Source organism: Branchiostoma belcheri, unplaced genomic scaffold, assembly GCF_001625305.1.
Source record: "Branchiostoma belcheri isolate BF01 breed outbred unplaced genomic scaffold, Haploidv18h27 scaffold66, whole genome shotgun sequence".
Classification (NCBI taxonomy): domain Eukaryota; kingdom Metazoa; phylum Chordata; class Leptocardii; order Amphioxiformes; family Branchiostomatidae; genus Branchiostoma; species Branchiostoma belcheri.
Genome location: NW_017804309.1, coordinates 607,768 through 629,630, shown reverse-complemented (window position 1 = coordinate 629,630; position 21,863 = coordinate 607,768). Strand labels below are relative to the sequence as shown.

General features: G+C 42.5%; 3 protein-coding genes across 3 annotated transcripts in view; 2 read left to right on the top strand and 1 right to left on the bottom strand.

Annotated features, from left to right (window-relative positions):
• The window catches only part of LOC109483664 (Hermansky-Pudlak syndrome 3 protein-like), a 5,814-nt gene extending 1,895 nt beyond the window's left edge, over positions 1 to 3,919 (top strand). The window contains 6 exon segments of the mRNA XM_019786699.1: positions 7 to 117; positions 465 to 644; positions 929 to 1,046; positions 1,248 to 1,367; positions 1,701 to 1,904; positions 1,907 to 3,919. Of these exon segments, the coding sequence (XP_019642258.1) occupies positions 7 to 117; positions 465 to 644; positions 929 to 1,046; positions 1,248 to 1,367; positions 1,701 to 1,904; positions 1,907 to 3,291 (2,118 nt within the window). The 3' untranslated portion in view covers positions 3,292 to 3,919.
• Positions 3,920 to 4,333: 414 nt separating this feature from the next.
• On the bottom strand, positions 4,334 to 6,425 carry LOC109483790 (calcineurin B homologous protein 1-like). Its single transcript, XM_019786897.1, has 7 exons — positions 6,301 to 6,425; positions 5,984 to 6,056; positions 5,687 to 5,767; positions 5,307 to 5,425; positions 5,032 to 5,093; positions 4,731 to 4,853; positions 4,334 to 4,447 (listed from the first exon to the last, which is right to left on the bottom strand). The coding sequence occupies exons 1-7, from the start codon at positions 6,365 to 6,367 to the stop codon at positions 4,394 to 4,396; spliced, it is 579 nt and encodes a 192-aa protein (XP_019642456.1). The 5' UTR covers positions 6,368 to 6,425; the 3' UTR covers positions 4,334 to 4,393.
• Positions 6,426 to 7,647: 1,222 nt separating this feature from the next.
• LOC109483755 (inactive tyrosine-protein kinase 7-like) overlaps positions 7,648 to 21,863 on the top strand; it is a 23,980-nt gene continuing 9,764 nt past the window's right edge. Inside the window, exons 1-6 of the mRNA XM_019786836.1 lie at positions 7,648 to 8,032; positions 11,165 to 11,342; positions 12,557 to 12,690; positions 18,726 to 19,022; positions 20,513 to 20,663; positions 21,105 to 21,241. Of these exons, the coding sequence (XP_019642395.1) occupies positions 7,819 to 8,032; positions 11,165 to 11,342; positions 12,557 to 12,690; positions 18,726 to 19,022; positions 20,513 to 20,663; positions 21,105 to 21,241 (1,111 nt within the window). The 5' untranslated portion in view covers positions 7,648 to 7,818. The remainder of the gene's footprint in view (positions 8,033 to 11,164; positions 11,343 to 12,556; positions 12,691 to 18,725; positions 19,023 to 20,512; positions 20,664 to 21,104; positions 21,242 to 21,863) is intronic.

The following is a 21,863-nucleotide window of genomic DNA, read 5'->3' as shown; positions in this document are numbered from 1 at the left end:
AGGGGACACTGCATGGTCTCTGCTGTTCTCACGGGCCCCAGACAGGGGTTCCTGTACGACATCTATGATGGAGCCAGCCTGCTGGCATCCTACCCTTACACAGCCGACACATCCAAGGTAATCTTCAATGTGCATGTAATGGGGCGAACATTGATTTCTTTTGCTCATACTGAAATCCCATGTTTTCCCATAATCTTCCTAACACTAGTTATCGATGTGACTGTGTGAAACTGGTGATAGCAACACATAGATGATCATTTCAGTCTGGAATCACTGTTTTTTTTTTAGACAAAAGCTTTCTTTGTTTTGTATGCCTGATAATGCTATAAGTGTAAACTACAGTTGGTAAAGTTCAGAATTCCAGGTACATGTGCATGTATTTCTAGGATTGTGGAAGTAAGGTACATCAATTCTTTGATATCACTAACAATTTGGGAATACTTACCTGTCCCTGTTGTGCCCAGGTTGTGGCAGGAGACAGCCTCCTCCATGCAGTGACCAGGAATGGGCTAGAGACCTACACCTTAAGGAAGTTTGCTGCAGCGGTCCACAGGATGGAGGACATCGACAACATCCACAACACCTGCCCTCATCCCAACATGGACATCTGTCTCATCGGGATGAGACCTTTCATAGCCATACAGGCATGTACATGTAGCCCCAGTCTCTTTAACTACAGTATTGGAAATACACAATGTACATTGTCCTCTGGAAGTATGGTTGAGTTGATGTGAAATTATAAAATTGTGACAGATGCTAATGATTAATGTAAGGGAAGTGATGTTAAGATTACCTGCAGCTAGCTTAAAGAACTTATTTTCATCAAGATATAAGTTAGATTAAATCAGAAGAATTATTTGAGACTCACACCGGTATTGTCATTGATATTGTGTAATGATTTGCTCATGTCATCATTACATGTATGTAGGATATCAGTGTGTGCACATCCCATGTAATCCTGCTGTCTAAGGTGGAATCTCCCAGGACCAAGCAGGTAGCAGGACAGTCCCACTGGAGTCTGTATGCCTTACAGAATGCCTCAGTAGGTGTGTACATGTATGTTACTGATATGAACATGGTGTTTCCCAATCAACCTCATATTCTTCAATTGCATTGTTCTTTCAAAGAGTTGATTCAACGTAGTGGATGACCTGTAACTGCTTTCTGTTCATTCATTTGTCTTGGAAAGTAGTTTGATTTCTTTCTAAATGTAATGTTTTATTGAAATGCATTTCTTTCCCTGCTAGGTCAACTGTACAAGGACATGTTGGACCTGGGCCTGCGTTACCAGAACAGCAGCCCTCCAGCCTTCCACCAGCTGCTGTGTGAGGGTCACCTCCTCCTGAGACAGGCACTGTTCAGTCAAGGTCAGACTCTGTTCAGTAATGGTCAGTTAGGTCACCAAAATAATGGTGGTGTCAATGGATCAAGGGGAAAAAGAATGATTTTAGAAATAACTTGATCCACACATGATCTCAATCTTAATGTGTAACTCCCAAAACTACTGGACAGGAGTGTGACCAGGGGTTAGGGCATGCAGGGAGGCTCCCTACCAGGCTTTGAAAACTTGATTGTGGAAAATTCTACCACTAACTATTCCAACCCATTCACTAGCTGTGCAAGAAAAGAAAAGACTACTGAGTATTTGTAGTTGTTGGTATGAGCTGGAGTTTAGAATGCTGACTTCCTTTCCCCTCCAGAAGCAGACGGCAGGACCCAGCAGCTGAAGGACCTCCTGTGTGAGTCGTGTGGTCTGCTGGGTGACTACCACTCCCTGCCAGATAGTCAGGATTGGACCCTGGCCCTGCCCTACTACAACATGTCCGGCCTGAAGGTGGCTGCCATTGTACAACAGGCTCTGCACCAGATGCAGCCTGACCGGGCCCAGCCAGGCTACGGGAGGGGCTGGTCCATTTCCTGAACCACGTGCTTTTCACTGGTGAGGAGCCGCTGGAGACAGACAAGTCCACTTCAAACATCATACTCGAGGCCTACAGCCAGCTGGAACCAGAGAGCCTCTCCAAGGTCATTATCAAGTCCAGGCTGGGGCAGTTCGATGACCAGAAGGCAGTGTCGATGCTAAGGAAGATCAAGAGGGGGGTGTCTGTGTCAGGAGGCCGCTACCTACCCCGGCCGCTGGACGTCCTAGCCATGGCTGTACTGAAGCTGAGGTTATGTGAGCCGGAGCAGGCACAGATCGTACTGTCTACAGTCAGCGACCTGCAGCTGGTCCAGGTGCTGGTTTCTGAGCACCAGCTGCTGCGCACGGAGGTAACCCAGCTGTCGCACCTGTCCCAGCTGCTGAGGCGCCACCAGCCACAGGCACTCATCACTGCACTGGTCGCTCTGCAGGAGCAAGATGTCCTTCCGTTTAAAACGGCATTACAGCTGCTGCGAGGCTCGGAAGGCGAGATTCACCAGAACACCCACATCCGTGACTATCTCGAAGGTGTTGTTCAAGCCCGTCATGGACAACCTACGAGTCAGAAGGTTACCATCATGCTGTGTGACATCTACATTCAGAGGCTGCTGGAGTGGAAACCTCCGACCTCACGACCCATGCCCAACCCGGGACACATCCACCTGCCCCGTGGGGGTGGCTGCTTTGGAGTGCGATACCCTTGGTTGGACCATCTCCCACCGTTCAGAGGTGTCGGCTCTATCAAACAACCCTGCCTGTGGGTCCACCTCAGGGTCTCCCCCCCTCGTGGGTCGCCCATGCAGCCTCCCACTGCAGCGGCCCCGATTCAGATCAGCAAAGTCTCTCCGTCAGTCAGTGAGGAGATGTGTGCGTGCTGCTGCTGTAACGAGGACCTCCTGAAACTACAGTCTCTGCTGTGCGCCAGTAACACCAGCACCGACATCTCCCAGCACATCCTGCAGGCCATCGCTGAAAACATGAAGGGCTTCCTCGCCGTCAAACTCCTCTGTCTGGCCAAGACGGACCCCAAGAAAGCTGTGGAACTCCTGATAGACTCCCATCCTTCCATACTGGTCAATTTTGGTGAAACTGTGTTTCCAGACAGCCAGGACAGGTGGAGTGACGTGCTGCATCTTCTTCTACAAATGTTCAAAGATGAGGACAGCCTTCCAGATGACAGGCACGAATCCCTGACCGGAGCACTGCAGGGGGTCCTCTCTTGCTTGGCCTCCCTCATGGAACCTCAGGCGTTCATCAACTTACTACCCTCTAATGGCACAGTGGATTTCTTCCTCCCCTACATCCAACAGTGTCTGAGGAAACACAGGGCTGGGGAGATGAGGAACAGGGTGGCATCAGGACAGGTGTAAAGGACAGATGATATCATATCCAGTTGCTCTAGTAACTGCTTTTTTGGCGACAGATGATAAATTATATTCTTAAAACCTGCTTTCAGCTGCTGTTTACAATGTATGTTATCCTGCTATCCAATCCAAACCTACTATAGATGCATAGTCTCTTTGAAGATGAAAGCTATTATAGGCTTGGATGTAGGCTTTGCTCATGTAGCAAAAAACCCTTCCAGGTTTATCATATTAAGCATGCATACATTAGCTGCTACTTAATTAAGAATAGGACAGTGGAATAAGCAGGCCTTGTTCATTATTGATACATCCTGCTGGCCTGTTTGTGACACTAAGGCTTGTTTTAAACCTGCAGTAACTTAGAAGTCCACTTATGGGGACTTGGGTTGTATGATTCTAGTGACAAAACGACATAGAAATAAGCATTAAATATCTCTTTATTGTTATTCTGAATACATGTATCTGCAACACTTTTTACATTTACAATTACAAATGGTAAACAATATACAATTTGGGCCAACAATTGTCATTTCAAAATTAAGATAATCTCATCTGAATAATACCGTTATCATTGGTCCATTTCCTTTAATGCATCTTCTGTAGCATCAGTTTCACAATATAACAGTAACAAAGCCGTTGCATGGTCTTCATCAATCATTTTCTTGTTAGAAAAAACTGTTCTGAAACCAGTACAAATTTGGTGGGTAAATAAGCCCCCAAACAGGCTGCTAATACCTGTCATGACACTATGATTATTGCCACTGATCATTCAACATTGGTCAAATCAATAGAGGAGCAGCATCTGTTCAATTCCCAAACATCTTGATTTCCTTTCATTTTGGCAATATTTCTTACTTATTCCAAATTACAGTACATTAAGCCACCTACAAACTACATACAAAATACATTTCACCTATCAAATATACCTAGTAGTATGCTCAATAACCATTGATATGGGGGATAAAAGGCCAATAGGAATGAAAAGATATTCTCTACTGATTCACTTTCAAAACCTATGTAGTAAAAAGCTCCATATAGTTCTCCATGCCACCTTTTGGCAAGTCATCACTAATACAACTCTCCTGTCAATGGAGATAGCTGTCCTGCTCTAGTCCAAAAACCGCACTGACATCTTTTGTTCCACTTCGCTTCTCTCCATAGCCTAAATGGGATGAATGATATGAAATTAGTGAAAACACCAGAACAGCTAGTTTACACTTTAACAAGCTGATAGCTAATGCAGTACTTTGGCCAACCAACAATCAGTAAATCTCCCTGATTACATAATTACAACTTGCATGAACAAGAAGAGTTGTTGGGTAACAATGAACTGATCTTGGATTGCAAAGGACAAAACTGCAAACTGGCACACCAGATCAGTATATGTCCTCATTGTTTTCATACTGTACCTGTAAGAATAAAGTTAAATGAACAGTTCTACCCACTTTGGAAAACTCCTCAAATGAGATGCGCTGGTCTCCATCTGTGTCTGCCTCTTGAATGGTCCTGTCTGCAATACTGCCAAGCTGCTCCTCTGAGATGTTAACCCCAACCATCATGCGCAAAACCTAATACAGCAATACAGGAGAGAAGGTCAACATTATGGTAGAAGAGTACTACAGAATTGATTCCACTGCAACTTTACACACTATGAAACCCTCCTTTCCCCTTCTCTGCTGTAGAATTAAGTCCCTGTGAAAATAAGTGAACTTACAGTATTCAACAAAGCATCAATATAATGCGTACCTGTAAAAGTTCCTCTCTGGAGATCCTGTTGTCTTGGTCTAAATCATACATCCTGAAAGCAACTGCACAAAACAGAAATAAAAATACATGTACACATCTATCAAAAAACATCTACAGAATAGCTCTATATGGAGCATCCTTTACACTTAAAGTCCATTGGTAATATTCATATGATAGCTTTTTGTACTCTAATTCGATGTTTTCTTTAAAATAACAAAAAAAGCATTAGTTCTTGTCATGTAAAAGAAAAATCTGTGAAAAGTAGCAGAACTCACATTCCAGTTTCTTCTCCCTGCTATTTACGCCATCTTTGTCATTCTTCTGATTGGGGTCCAGGGGTCGGAACCGAGCCAAGGTTCGCATGTACTGACGGAAGTTCACCTGCTCATCCTCCCTGAGTAAAGTAGTATCAAATTTCATTTCTGAATATGTATGAGTTTCTCCACCTTATGCTGTAGTAGATTGTCTAATGTCACTAACTGCAATTGCAAATTGTAGTAGTATGTATAATTTAAGAAGATCAGCAGCTGTGCTATGCTATATCTGTAACAGTTCCTAAACTACTGGATTCATGTTATGACAAACTCATGTAATACAGGTGGTTTGTAAAATAGCAGCTATAGGCATGTTACCGTTACAATACAAACCTACTTACCCTTCCAAAAAGAACAACTGTACAACCCTCTCTCCAAGGGGATTGATGGCAAGCTCAGGAATTCTCTGAAAGTCCTCTCGACTTAGGAGACAAACAAGAATATGTATATTATTATTAAGGAATTTTTTTATCATATATTTATAAGAATACACATAACTTTTCATAAGTCAAAGGTCTCAGAGTTAAGACGGAATTGCCCTGACACAGGGAAGGTTTTAAGACATTGAAACGATATTAATGAGTACAGTATGTAACGTTATATCATAAATTTTATCAAAACTGTAACGTTATACTCACCTCAGTGCCCCATTCTGACCCTTGTCCAGGCTGGTAAACCGACTGTACAGCCGTGTGATCTGGTTGTGCGAGACTGAAAAATGTGGAAATCACAAAACTATTTTGATCATGAGTTTCAATTTCGCATAATTTACAAGCATGTTTACGAGCATGACGCGACCGCCCCCGGTCCCAAGGACGAAGCTACACACAACAACATGACGAATCGCGAAATCAACTCTCAGGGCGACCGAGAAGATTTACAACGTCGATCTTACAACTAAAATGGTGTCTATAGAATATCCAGATGGCATTTAAACATCGAATACAAAACATACACCCAGTTTCCCGCTGTATTTGCTCGATTTCTTCCTGTCGCAGGAGCAGAGAAGCCCGCGAACCCATCTTGGAAAGCCGGAAGTGATCGCGACGAAGGGACTCTTTCCCCGAGAGGATGACGGGTAGGGCGGTACCACTCCCCTGGAGGACGCCTTCAGGACCCTCCAGTGCCTGCTCCAGTGTATAAAAGATGTTTTCACTGCGTGCACATCCCAAATAACCCAAAATATGGTAATCTGTATAAGCTCCATCCTTTTTAAGAAGTAACTTTAGAAGATAGGCTCAGATTCGTCGTTTTTATTCCAAGAAAATAGTTTTTTTTTGCTATGCACACAGCAAATACAGTACTCGCAATGAACGATAGATGGCGTAAGTTCGTAGGGTAGCAATGCCTTCTCCATATACAAATTATATGCTTGGATTTGTTCTTCACGAAGCAACCCAAACTTTTTTTAACCAAGAAAAAAATCGTTAAAAGCTACAGATTGCATTGAAAGGGTGGTGCCAGAATAATTTTGAAATATAACTTTAAAAAAGCATTTCTGGACATGTTGTCAAACAATTGATTTTGTTGATACAAGAGGTGTATTATCTTACAATATAACGTTACGTAGTTGTCCCTTGGTGTAATGCGTATGTTAATTTTACAATGTGAACAGAACCATTCTGATGTTCCTTTTCACAGGAAGTTGGCTACAGTATTATGGAATAGCATTTATCCAGATACAGAAATATCCAGTTTGAAAAAGATGACTTTTAAAAATAGATGACTATCAAAAATAGACGTCAATTGAAAAGTTTTTGCACATGTTTGTTTGTTTGTTTGTTTATTTAAACGCAACAGTGCATAACAAGTGGCAACCAAGTACCAGGCAGCAACAAGGCTGGTAGCGGCTACCACTGACACATAAATACAAGGCATATCATAACAATAAAATACATGTAACCCTCACAAGTTACTAGTATTTGACAGACAACAACAAATTGAAGATGAGAGCTCCACCAATGGCATTGGGAACATTGGCCTTCCTTCTTGAGAAGTCACCTCGAAGTTTGAAATAAACGTCAGGCTGGCGCAAGGACATTGAGTATGGACAAAACATCTCAGTTCTAATTCTATTGAGCACTGCCAGAAAGAAATATTCTTCAATCTGTGCAAGGAAGTTCAACCTCCAGGTTTCTCCAGGTGAGTCAGGTTGTCAAGAGTAAATATCCTTGCTTGAACCAAGGAACAAAAACTTCCCGCTGTCGATGATTGACATGTCATTACAGATGTTGATTGGTCCATTCAAGAACCTGGGCGTGGTCGTCTCTACCCCGGTTCGTCTGTAGTGTATCCTTACATTCTGCCCATTCAGGAACTACTTTCTATTTCATTCTCGACTCGACGTTGTAAATTCAACGAACTGTCCATATAGAACGGCGTGGATTTCAACAAAATTGTATCTTCAACCTTAAAGTCTCAACAGTTGTTATCCATAGTGATAGGAGGCAATGAATTCTGACGTTTTGTATGGATGCTGCGGATGTATATTCTTGATAATTATGTAGTGAACCCTCCGTCCAGATCAAAGAGGGTGCACAAGGGCCACCAGGGGAGCGCGACTTCGGTTTCTCATGAGAAATTCCATGAAAGACAGGCGCAAAATATCGGCTTGAACATGGTTTTACCGACAATCGGACGGAATTGTTGCGAAAGAAGAACCCTTCTCTTGGTGCTGGTGCTCCTGGGTAAGTAGAGAATTCCTTACAATGGTGGGTAATCGAGCCGAAAAAAGTCGTACTTGAGTGAAGTCTGAAATCTCAGTGGCAGCATGGAGGGAGCCGATCATCTGTTGCTACAGCGCCTAGCCAGAGAACCGGCTAATCGCGAGCCGGAAACTTCCTCGGGGAAGTCTATACAGATCGATAGTGGACTTGTTCGGCTCTCCAATGTGTAGTGGAAGCCAACATCCTCACTCTAACACGCGTTGGGGTTAGATTTTTGTCTCGATATGGCTGCAGCCGTCGCCAAACGAACAACGGAAACTAAGACTGTTCTGCTCTTGGCCCTTGAAGTGTGTGTGTTTGTTGGGAGGGGGGCACCAGGCCTAGGTTTATTTTGTCGTGAACTAACGTTAATTTATGCTTGGTAAAAAGATAACAATGAAGTACAGCATTTCACAGCATGTGAGCTAGAAAATCCACATTTCCGTTTCTGTCTACGTCGTGTTTTGGCTCCATCTGTTGTGTGCCTGTGTCAGGGTGTTATAAAATACATCCACTATCCAGCCTAATTTGTGTTCCTTTTCCTATTATAAATCAAATAAGATTCACGAACTGGAGCAAACGTTTGTTAGTCCCGTCTTTAAATTCTTATCACGCAAAGCTAACAACGCGTCTGATGCAAGGTTATTCCGCATGAGTTTGTAAGTTGTCGGACAACGCACGTTTCGGTTGTCTGGCAGTTGCTAAATATTGGACAAGGTTGAGGTCAACAAATTATGGACCAGATAAACTCTGCACTGACGGGTCAAGTCTAGAATCTAACGGTTTAGACCAGATAACTAGCATTCTACAAAAATTTCCTGAGGAACACTTAAAAAACAATGAAAGGTTTTGTTGGGGATACTTTATTTTGACAGATGGATGTCATTATGTCCATTTGAACCACCACAAGAAAAGTTAATGATGTCTGAGATTAATTCCATGGTTTAATGTTTACATCTTACATGATGCAGTTTACAGACAATGAGATTTGATTGTTTCAAATTTATATGTTGGCCTTTTGAAGTTTTGTAACAGCCTTTTCAGCAATTCAGTATATATTCATCCAGTCTTCAAGTTTGTAATTAGCCTGAACTTTGAGGCTTTGTGAAACCGGCCATCATTCCAACTTCAGAAAACTGAGGTGGTGCCTCTCCAAAAATCAATGTAAACACGAGAGATCAGTTTGATTTGTGTAATACACACATGTGAGTTTACATAAGTAAACCACCCGCTGCTTATAGTGCTGTGGTGTGTCTGCCAGTTGTTTGTGTACCTGTGGCTAAATATCCTCCCCACCTGGAGACAGGGTGAACTTTACTACTGCCTGTTGTGTAGATGGATGTTGAATTGTGATTGATGTGAACTGATTTCCTTTAGAAGAAGCTTCCTTTGTTTTTGTTGATTAATTTGTGTAATTTGTGTCAGGAACTATCATGTTAATTGCTAGAAAGGAGAGAACAAGTTCAGCCATTGTTTTGTATTTTTTCATATGAAAGACACTTGTCTGAAAAATTGACAGGAAAGACTTGGTATATATGAAAGACAGATTATTTATATAGTTTATATGCTTATATTGACTGTTTATATTTTACTTGCTTATATTTGATGATTGTTACATACAGTATTCTAAATCCTGTCTGACTCTGAGGTGCATAAATTATCCAGCACCCATTTGACAGGGAGTGCAGACATGTACTCAATACTTCAGAGTTAGCTATGTGTCGCAAATTTCTAACAACCATCCATGCTTGTTTGAAAATTCTTTTGTAGACTTGAAAATAGGCAGATGGTAAAAGTATTTGCAGCTCTTTTGTAGCTCCTGAGAAAGTTAACAGATTCTGTGTCAGAGAGGTATATTTTCCCTCCCAGTTGGAGCCTTAGGAAAAATGTTTATTCTGTCAACATGGGATTGGACACAGTGTCTGGCTCTGATGTGTTACTGATGTCCCTGGTAGATACATCAGTAGAGACTTATTTGGAAGTCCTCAACTCAATCCAACCCGGCAACCCCAAGGTACAAAAATTCCACTTCCAACTCAAGACAGAACACTGGCATACATGAGCTTACCTTGAATAGAGGAATAATTACCTGTGCAGACATAATTACGTGTATCTATAATGGAAGCCCCATGGGGACAGGCTCTGCAAATAGGGGTCAAAATTAACAATTAGCAGGTAATAAATTAATCCCAGGTTGTGAATGAGTTTGGGGCCTTTTCACCGACGGGTTTAGGGGTGAGGTGCAGAATATTTCTTTGTGTTAAGAAGACAGTGAAAGATTTACCTTATCAATGGCAGCTATGCAAAATGACTAAGTTGTTTTTACTTGACATTTTTTTGGATACACCAGGTCATGTATGTAGTTCTTTGTTTGGAGCTTAAAAGTCAGTAGGAAGCCATGTGCACTGAAGTGTCACAAGTGGAGTATGAGCCTTCTTTCTGATGAGGCAAAGCCAAGGGTTAACAATATACAAAACTCAGGAACATACTTGTTTTTACAGAGATACTTTACTTTTTGGTGTAAATGTATGCAGAAGTTTCTCCTGGAAAGGAGATCATGACATTTTTTGTCCCAGAAAGTCGATCAAATTTGTATTTCTGCAACATGAAGAAATTCAGGTAGCAAATTTCATCCCTCAGATATTCTAATGACATCCTGACCAAACAGCCCCATTGCTTTCAACTTTATGGCCTGCTATTTTACAACTACAAGGGAGGATCAGATCACAGCAATTAGTTGGTGTTGGTTTCCCTGGACTGTCTACAGTGCTGAGATAACTTCACTTGCTTGGAAAACAACAAACGTCTTGTCTGACCTGCAGATTGGACAGAAATAAAACTTGTAATGTAGATCGAAAGCATTGTTCCATTTTTGATGATATTGGGGTGTATCTATCACTCACTTTTTCACTCTAAGTCTCCCTTTTGACTTTTGATGTAGAATTGCCAGAATGTGTATTGGAAGAAAGTATTGACATCCATACATAAAAGTTTTCATCATGAAATCATACATTTTTTGTACCATAGTACGGTACTTGTGTATGTGGCTGTACAGCAGTCAATTCGTCATTTTCCCATCTCCATTGCTAATGTGTTGTAACACTTCTGTTCCAGGTCTGGTTCTGAAGTGCCAGTGTCGGGATCCAGACAGTTTCGTGTTCGATCCGGTGCCCATCGGCCAGGATGTTTTGGACGGGCGTCGTGCGCTGATGTCGTGTGGCGTGGTCGACCCTGTTGGACTGCAGTTTCACTGGGAGTTGGACGGGCGGAGACTGGCGAACACAACACGGAGGTATAACCGACTTCATGACAGCTCAGAACTGTAGATCACGAAATGTTCATGCTTGTTCGTACTTGTTTTGAAAGTCTATAGGCTTGACTGGCCCTATTATGAGTCATAAATCTAGACAGCCAACATCTGTTATGCTTACCAAATATAGACGTTCTCATATACATTCTTGCCCACCAACTGTGCCTGATGGGATGCTAGTAAACCCTGCTAATGACGGACATTCCTGTCAGTTATGTCTGCTGCTAGATGCATGGACGCAATATTCTGATATGGTCGACAGCAGTAATCTCCAAGCAGATGTAGGAGAACATGTGTTTTACACATAGTTTGTGGTACCTCTTCGTGGTCCATATTTTTCTGGCGTTAAAATATAAGCTGGAGAGTACAAGGGACAAAATGCAGACCACGGATAAGACTGGAAAACACAGAAGAAACATGAAAACATGCCAGACCTTACGTCTGCTTGAAGATAAGAGGTACACAGGATATAGCATGTGTTTTTCTGGCTGTGACCTTGGTCGTTAGTCCAGGTCAAATCCCTCTCACCTGTCTCTCATGTAAACACAACACATGGTGACCTCCAGGCCAACTGCCTGTCCGGCAGCCATTGTCCAGTTGCCATGACAACCATGAAGCACATTAGGGGACAAGATAATGAGATATGTACCATATGGTGTCATGATTTCAACAAAAGCCATTCCCAGATTTTAGAACTGATGGGAGGACCATTGAATGAAAAGTCTGTCTTTGTACAAGACAACAGAAATATGTTTGGCTTGTTATGCAACAAAAGGTGAAAATGTTGAATTGAGCTATTGTTGACCACTGATAGGAATGTGGCAGAGAAGTGGATTGATTGAGTTGACAACAGCATTTTGTTCTGCACATTCCAGGTCTGTGTAGAAAGGCCACAGGTCATGTTAGAATCTACCATACTTATATCAAAACACAGCATGAGCCATGGTGTTTGTCCCAACTGTTACCTTCACTGAACATTAAACATGAAAAATCAATGGAGAAGAAAGTACAGAATTATTGCTCTTGAATTTTGTATTGTTCTTGAAGCTTTTTTAATGTCATATACATGTGCCGTCAGGATATCCAACATCACTGTTCTCTTGTGATGTTATATATGTATATAGAGTTTATGCCAGATTGAAACTACATTGAAACTACATGCATTGCGTTTTGACACTGTTGTATGGTTGTTCCAGGGGCATGGTGGGTAGTAACCTCCAGTTTGACCCAGTGGACAAAGACGAGGACCAGGGCGAGTTTCGCTGTGTGGCGTCCAACGTCACCTCTGGCTACACCAAGAGCAGCGACCCTGCATCATTCAACATCAGATGTAAGTAGTCTCACTCAGTAGAAAAAATTACCTTGTCCACAACTAAGTTCCTCTTCCAAGGTGTTGGTAGTCTGCTACTTTCTTTAGGGGTACAATTACTGCATAGTGTACACTAGCTCTGATAGTTGCCCACATCAGCTTTACCTAGCCAGGCCAGAAATGTGCTTTGTTCTATAAGGCAGTGTCAAGAACGGCCTTGTCTAAAAGTGCAACTGATATCATATCAAATTCTTTTAGATTTGCAGTGTTCAAGTCTTTTGACACCAGGGATATCTGCTGTTTTTGTTCTGTAATCCCTCTGCCCTGAAAACTTTTACCTTGTGCAAATTATACATAGCAGTAGGGTTGAAAGGTCCTTTATAAAGACATAAGGAAGTTTTGTTGAAGGGTTCACTATCAAGACTCATGTCAACAATTTTGAAGTGGTAAGCTGATATTTTTATGCATTTCCTCTTGAAGTCCATGGCATGTGAAGTCTTCAAGTTCAAAATCACTTTCAAAGTGTTTGAAAGTATGGGAGTGTTGACGTGATGTTGTAGACCTTCCTGACCCTTTCTACGCCAAGTGAAATATCACCGTAGCCAACTACAATACCACTTCACACTGAGCTGGTTTTCTGGAAGTCTCTGGTTTTTGCTGAAACACAGGACTGGAGGACACTGTGCCACACATGGTTCTCTTCTGGTGGGTCTTGCCAATGTTTCCGAGGTCAGGAGGTTGGGATGGTCTCCCTGCTTGAGTAAATACCCTGGCACATTTGGCAATTCTTTGAAACACCACACAGGCCAGATCTTCGGCAAAAACACAACATTCCAACAGGAGGAACCGTTCCTAGCTAAATGCTTACTTAGTCAGACAGCAGTCAAGAGTTCAACTGTGCAGGATAGATGGGCAGCCTAGCATACTGTCCAGGCATGCTATTGTGAGTGTGTCTGAAGGAAAGGGGTGTGATTACAACACTGATTCCAGACTGTCACTGTGCTTTAGAAGTGATGCAGAGTGTGAAGGACATGTTTGCAAGGTCTCTATGTTTGATGCCACAGAGTCAAGTGGTGTTGAGAAAAAGTCTGTGAAAACAAGGCTCCCAGAAATTTAGACTATGATAGTGCTAGGGATGGAAGATGTAGCATTTTGTCTTTGTAAATGGCAGCCATTTCCTGGGAGTGAAACTTCTAAAGAGACAAGAAAAAATGTTTCGTAGAAAACCCTATTTTTGAAAATCAGTATGTTGATGCTGGGGTTATATTGTAATAGGGGAAGGGGGCACCATTATTCAATACCGTAGGTAGATCCTTGCAAGGTTATAGATGTGTGGACACCTGAGCACACCTGGTTCCCGTCCTGTCAGGGTGCAGGCTGGGGTTTGTTTTCCTGGCTGTCTGAAGAGGCTGAACTTTAACCACACAGAGAACACCAGTCAAGGGTGCCTCAACCTGGCCATGTCTTGTGAACTCTGATGTCTGAAGTTGACTCCCTCACACCAGAGGTCGGGTTAGGCTAATGTTGGAGAATAATGATAGAAAGGATTGTATTTCCTGTGGCAGGAAGGGTTCATTCTTTCTGGAAGAAATTCATGAAAATTGTCATGATCTTCAAAAGAAACATTTAAACTTGGTGCTGTAGTATAGGATCCAAGGAATTCTATCTTTTTGTGAAAGCATTGGAGGATGTCATTATCTGCATAGTATTTCTAAGAATACAGTTGGTTTTCAACTCAGTGCCTTGATGTCTTTGAAGTTAACTATGTGGAGTTTCCTTCAGGAAAAGCGTGGCTGCACTTCCAGTCTCTCGACTCGGTTTCTTCCTTCCCTTTTAGACTACTTTAGCCATTTTAACAGATTCCTTATGTTTTTCTCCTGGGTTCTGTAACAAGTGTTGTATGTGGTTGTGTGCAGAGATGTTCCTGTAACGTATGATCATCAGATTAAACTCTGATCCAGTCAGAATGGTGGGCATTTTTCCTCACAACCAAAGCCCTTCTAGAAGCTGGCTGAGAGATCTCTGAATAGCACAGGAATCCCTGGGATGAGTGAAGTGTAAATCTAAAATCCAGCTGCTGCCAGGGGTGGATCCAGTCCATAACATCAGTTCTGTAGGCCACACAAGTCTGATTTTTTGGCTCTTGGATTTTAAGAATAATGCTGTCAACATGAAAAGTCTTTGAGGAAAGACTGTACGTTGGTTCACACAGTTTAAATGAATACAGATAAATAAACTTTAAAAAGTCAGGTGCAAGTTCTCCACCCAGCACTCCTTTTCATGTCATCTAATTTTTTCCTTCAAATTGTGAAAAGATAAAGGAAACAAATTTTTGGTTTGGCCATACCAGCTTCTTTTGGTATCACACTGTTGAAAGATCTATAAAAAGTGAGTGACATGGTCTGCTGGAAGTATGTGAGTCTACTGGCCTGACGGAAGTCCTCTCGGCCAGTGAAAGCCCGCCTAGCTCAGGAATTCCTTGCAAGTGCCATGCAAACAACGACAAGGGCAGTTGGATGGTATTTCCGTTGCACTTTCGGCAGTCCACATGATATGTATTTAGATGGTGCTAGCTGCAAAATGTAATAATTGGAAATTTAAAACAAATTTTTGTAAAAACTGCATGCCAATATGTAAGATATATGTAACCAGTTTTGAAAGCCACTGCAGACTTGTCACGGAAACAAGAGGGAGATCTGTCTTGTATTAGTAAGATACACCTTCCCTGCTTGGATCCCGTCACCCTTGACCTTCACTGGCTAACTTCCTCAAGCTTAGGTCTGTGGAGTCAGTTGATTGAAGCAATATGTATGTTAGGGTAAAGCCACGTGTCAGTCTTTCCAGTTACAACATTTGCTTAAATCTACTGGTATCAATTAAATCATACTTCAAGGTACATGTTTGTAGAGGAATTTTATAGGATTATGGTCACAGTTTAATCAAATGGCCAAATTATAGCAGATACTCAGTAGGATGTCATTAACATGCTTAACTGCCATATGGTCCCATATTGCCCTATAATTACAGTAATTTCTCACCTTGGTTCACCTGGAGATTGTTTATTTTGTTGCTGATTGTAACATTAAATGAGCCTCATGTATAATGAAAGTATTTGTTTCCTTCAATCTGTTTTGTGTGGAAGAGGAATAATTTTTAAATACCAATCTTAAAGCCAATCTTTGTTTTCGGACAAGTCCTATCTGATTTTTTCGTACACATTACAACTTACAAGAAAAACAAAGTATACCCTTTGGTAGTAAACACCTAGAAGCAAGTCTAAACCTTACATGACTAATGACATTCCTCTGGCCCACCCTGGGTTTCCATGGAAAAGGTTTGCTGGGAGGTAAATAACTTGTTAATTGAATTTAAGAGTAAGTGTGGTACTTTGGTCCCTTAAGGTTGAGTTCTTGTGTGGCCTGCATGCCTTTTTCCATCAGGCTAAGCAAGCCATGTTGATTGTAACTTAAGGAAACCCATTTATCCACATCATGTAATTCATAGGGAGATGCTACTTGAATTTGGCGTAAAGCTTAGCCACTCGTCCTGAATTTAGCATGAAGCATAATCAACCTCCCATAGAGATCTGTTTGACTTCGATGAAATGATGCCTATTGACAACAGTATTGTAGGGGAGTTTCATTATAACCAGGGGTAGGTTAACATTGGCAGTGACCCGCATAACAAACTTGCTATGTCATTATTCTTCTGCAATGAGTTGAACAAATATGATTATAGATATGTTGTCATAAATAGCTAGCAGAATAACTAAAAGGAGTTGAGGGGGGGGGGTTGTAGTACAACAAGGAAGAAATCTGCAAAGATGCTAGGTTTATGTTCCTTTAATCACTGCCACATTGGAGCAGCAGTGGAAATAACAAAATAGCTTTCACCTGAATTACTACAAAATGCCAACATCAAACATTACAAGCACCTGCCTACTAGTACAGTTAGACATTACACAATAGTGCACAGGGATGCATAACTACAGTCGCCGATTATAAAATACTGTGTTACATATAAGTTTGGCCCCGATGGCAGTATTCTTTCCCTTTTAGAGGCCCACCTAGACTAAATTGCCCAGGACTTAGTCCATAGAGTGAACCCTTAAAAACGACTCATTTACACATGGGATAGTTGGGCAAGCACAGAAAGCTGAGATGTTTGTGCTTGTTAGGGTAGCAGACTGTTACTAGTGTAAATGATCCAGAATATGTACAGAGTTTACTCTTCCATATGTGAATGTAGCAGAACTTTCCGGACAGTAGCACTGACAGGAAATGTCGTGCAGAAACATGGTTCTCAACAGTTAAGCCTGAGTAACCTTAGTTGTTCTATGCAAATGTTGCATTAACTGACATGGTCCTTTTCTCAATTTCTGTTGTACTGCAATAATACTTGTGAGCCAGGTAGCCTTCCTGACTGCCCATATCCACACTTGATAAGCCTACTTGCTTGGGTTATGGTGCTGTAGTAGGTTTCAGATGGTAGGGATCCTAACACATCATGCGTCCAACTGGGTAATGTAATGTAAAAGAGTAAGTGCCTGGCGGGGGTTTAGCGGCAGGCTTTGATTCCAGTTTGAATAGTGAGGCTGGTGGACATCAGAGACTGCAGGGCCCCAGGGGGGTGGGCCACTGTCAGGTCAACAGAGGTCCCAGAGAAGCATGGTTAGGCCTTATGGATCCTAAAATACAGGAGATGGACTACAGTATCAACCCTACAGGTTTCTGAGTTGTAACAGATGCTGTAGGGAAGTGGATGCTTTGGTATATAGGCTTCAAAATGCCACCTGCATGTATGTGCAGGTAAATTTGGAGTTGTACAGGTACTAAATGTGAAGGAGTGACAAATTTTACAGCCAAGATGCAGGAACCACGCAGGAGGCTAGTAGCTAGCCTGTGAAGTGTGGATTCTATGTGGTATAATTTACTATTGCTTATAAACATAATACAGCAGTAGGGGTTAGTTACCATGTTTGGTTGTGCTGACCTTTTAGCTGCATTTGCATGTCTGTGTCTTGCCTTAGGAATTTGAGTTCTTAGCCCCTTACATGCAAGGTTGATAGCCCCATAGGACCATGTCATTGCTCAGATGCATAAAGCAGTGTAGAGGAAAAATTTTACTTAAAAACCTGTGCTGGGACAAATAGGTAATTTGCTGGGACAAATAGGTAATTTAACTGTAATGGTAGGACCTTTGCAGACTGTTTGGTCATAGGTGACTACCAAATGTTTGATTTTATGTCTTATTCCTATTCACATATTTATGAAAAATGCTGGTTCTCTCAAGTAGACCAGTTGGACAGTTTTCACATCTTGTATGATTTGAGTCAAATTCTCTAAATGCAAATGTTTTCTAGTTTTCTAAAAACCCTTTCTGTAAAACCAAGAGGTAGAGTATAGGTCTGCTGAAAGCTGAACACTGCTGATCCATTGTCATATGTTTACAATAGTTGGACCAGGAGGCTTCTGTTCCTGTGAGGTATCCTGGTGCCATGCAAATCCCAGGAATCTTGTACTTCTGCTTCCCAACAAACATGCAGGTCTCTGTGATAAACATACAGGTCTCAGTAATAACCTGCTGACTATTGTTATCATCTGCTCAGCCATGTACCGGGTCATTCAGGGTCAGTGCCCAGGTCTGTTCCAGGGTCCAGGTGAAAGTAATGCTGATGAGCCTGTCAGGTGCTAACAATGAACAATTCTAACAGGGCCACACTGATTTATTTCCATAGTTCCTAGACAATTTAAATAGGAAAGTGTAGGAAAGATCAACATAAAGAGGACTGAAAGGAAAATAGCACCTGACTAGTGTGCTGGTGTGTTATGCCAAAGGATGGTTATACCAGCTATACAGATACAGACTATATTCATATTCATACCCTGGAATTAGAGTGAGAGAGAGAAATATGTATCACTATGTGTGCAGAGATACAGACTTTCCCCTCTGACTTTCTTTTCATGTTGATTTTTCAGTTAAGCAATTTTTTAAAAGTAGAATGTGAATAAGTGGCTGGTATACGGAAATAATCTGCAATGTCTTGTCTCCTGCAGGGTTGGACGACACGGGCCGAGTACGTCTGGAGAACCCGAGCGCCGAGAACCTCCTCCAGGCCGGCATCCCCATCACGCTGCGCTGCCGCATCATGGGCAGCCCCACCCCGACCTACGCCTGGTTCCGCAACGGCGAGGAGATGGACACGGGCGCCGACCCTCGCCTGACTGCGGCCAGGGACGGGCGCCTCACCATCGACAGCATCAGTCCCGACGACAACGGGGTTTACTCCTGTAGGGCCGAGAACAGGGCAGGCCAGGCCGTCAGCAACGAGGGCTTTAACCTGGAACTTCTTGGTAGGTAGTTCTCAATGAACTTCTCAGTCACTGATGAAAGATAGCAGATCTGACTCCAAGAAAATTTTATTCTGCTAAAACCAGTAAAACCTGCAGCAGGGAGAAGGTCAATGAACCCTTGCCACTAATCCCCTGTAGACACCCTCCACGTCCCTCCACCCACCTGTGACCCATCCAGCCCTCCCAGTCTGGTCCCCATCAGCGGCCACTCCAAACACAACATCCTTCCCTTCGCGTGGAACGTTTGGTTCTACCGTCGCCAGCATTCCCGCCAGACAGGCGCTTCAGCGTCTTCGGATGTCCTTCTGTTGTCGTGGGCGCTTTCAATCCAACTTTTGTTTCAAGTTTGTCTGAATGTCAGAGTTGACAAAAAACTTACCAAAGTCCTATATTTATTATTGCATGGTTTAATAAATGCAGTTAATAGCATTTCAGTTTCAAATTGTTAGAAATTCCAGCATTATCCAGGACAACATGTTTGCAGGTACCTCTTCTTCCTTTTCTGGCTACATATGTTCCCCCGACATTCTGGTGGGATGCGGGCTGTCACGTTCTGCTTGTGACTGTTTGTAGCCACGTCGTTCGGCTTCCTCTGAGGTTCGCATGTTTCCTCCCAACGCCTGGAATTCCCAGCCGGCAGCAACAACACGATAAGGTGTCATCTGGCAACGTTCCCCTCGCATACCATCACAGGGCTCCAAATACTACTTATTTTCTGGATATCTGCTGTTCTATAGTACGTTGACATTGAGCACTATGTGTACCAGACAAATTTACCTGCACCACCCAGTTAGTAAGTATGCATCACACTGGAAACTGTTAAGACACCGTTGCATTTCATTTTCATTTTATATAATGTAGCAAAGTAAAAAGCATATGCACCTTGTATATGCACCTTGCCCTAACCTGCATATGCAGGTAGTGTTTTGAGCCCTGTTTAAAAGTTAGTGTCGTCTGGCAGACTCACATACCTGATGCGTGGCAGGGATGCCTGGCAGATGTGTACTCACAGTGCCAAGAAAGGGATTTATCAAATATTGCGTCAGTGTTATCTGCTTTTCAAGAGCCCCACTTGGCCATGTCATCATCTGTAAGTGAGTAAATAACAGGACGGTCTACACTAAGTGACCTATTGCAGTGCATATTTTGGATACGATTTTTACGCTTCTTGATGGTTGCTTTGACATCCAGGTAAACTGACAAATTTGGAATGATTCGGGAGAAAATTAGCCACAGTTTGAAGCTTTCTGAAAACTAGTGAAATATCTTGATCAGTTCTAATCAGTGTACATAATATTGTTAATATCATTATCTGTACCGCAAATTTTGCCCTGCTCCACTGTCAATGAAAAAGAGAGGCTGCTGTTTGAAACTAGACTGTCAAACTTGTTTGGCATGCAGAGAACTGAATGGCTCTCCTTGGAGTCCAGGGATAGCTGGATATTTAAATCCTACACATACAGCCCTAACCTGGGAATTGTGCCCATTAGACGAGAGCATTCCTCGGCTGGTGGTGGGCCCTCAGGACGTGGTGGTGAATAAGAATGATGACGCGCGGCTGGACTGTGTGTTCACCGCCGACCCTCCACCCACCATCCAGTGGTACTTCAACAACGAGGGGCCGCTCACCAACATGTCCAGGTAAGGTGATTCACACAGTCAGGTTATGGGTTTACAAGAATAACGCTTAACTAGAAGGACAACATGATAAGAAGGTGGTGGGCCTGACACTTGGAACACAGCTTCAAGAAACGAATGTAGTTAGATTCCTTTCAGACCTCTCTTCTATACCTAAAGTTACAAGCCCTGAACCAAGGAAATAAATTGTGAATTCAAATCACAGTAGTCCTCAGAATGGGTCATTAAGTCATGGTCCGCTGTTAAGTGTACATGTTTAAAAGAGCTAGTGGAATTTCCCTGGAACAATGAAATGAATGTAGTTAACTGAATATTGTGTATATATTATCTGTCTATCCTGCCATGACCAGTGGAAGATAAAGTATCAAGTGAGCCAAGCTGACGAGATGACTTTTTCTTTTTTTCCCCCTGTTCATGTACATTTTCCCCCTCCCTGTTCCCCAGGATCTACCAGGGGTGGAACGGGTCCCTCATCATCCGCAGGGTGAAGAAGAAGGACGAGGGTCAGTACGACTGTGTGGCGACCGGCAGTAACGGCAGGGGCACTCCTGTGGTGGCACAGGCAACCATCAGGCTCGCATGTAAGTATAGTAACAGCGAAATAGGATTTATAATACTTTTCAGACATGGTCACATTTCAGGCAACATAAGTAGAACTTGAAGTTGCACAGTGATACTTTCAGTAAAATGTGCAGTCATTCAGTTTTATGTATTGAGGGGGTGTACAAGTGTGCTTGGCTAAAATCACATCTAGGGCCCTGTCCCTCACATCTAGGGCTTTGTATTGGACTACCTGCCACAGAAAAAGTGTTGAACCCCGCTCGGTATCAGACGAAGATGGCTTTAGCCTTTTTTCAGTCTTTCAAACCTTTGTCATAAACAGTTTGTAGTCTGGTTGCCCCAGCATGCTGGCTAGCCCCTGTCCCAGACATGTGAAGTACTGTATATTGTATATACTTGCATTCCTGTTGACTTTGTTCTGTAACATGAGTTTACTCAACTGTTTGTTGCAACAACATTTCTTGAAAAGGTTTTCTTTACAGTACTAGTTAGTGATACATTTCATTGACAGGAGGTAGTTATACATTAACTTGTAAGGTCTTGTTGAAGGTGGTCTGTATTGGGGGTGGGGGGTCCAAATTACGCTTTTATGGGCTAATTTTAGGAAGGCTGTCTTACGCTAAATTCAGGTGCCACCTTCTT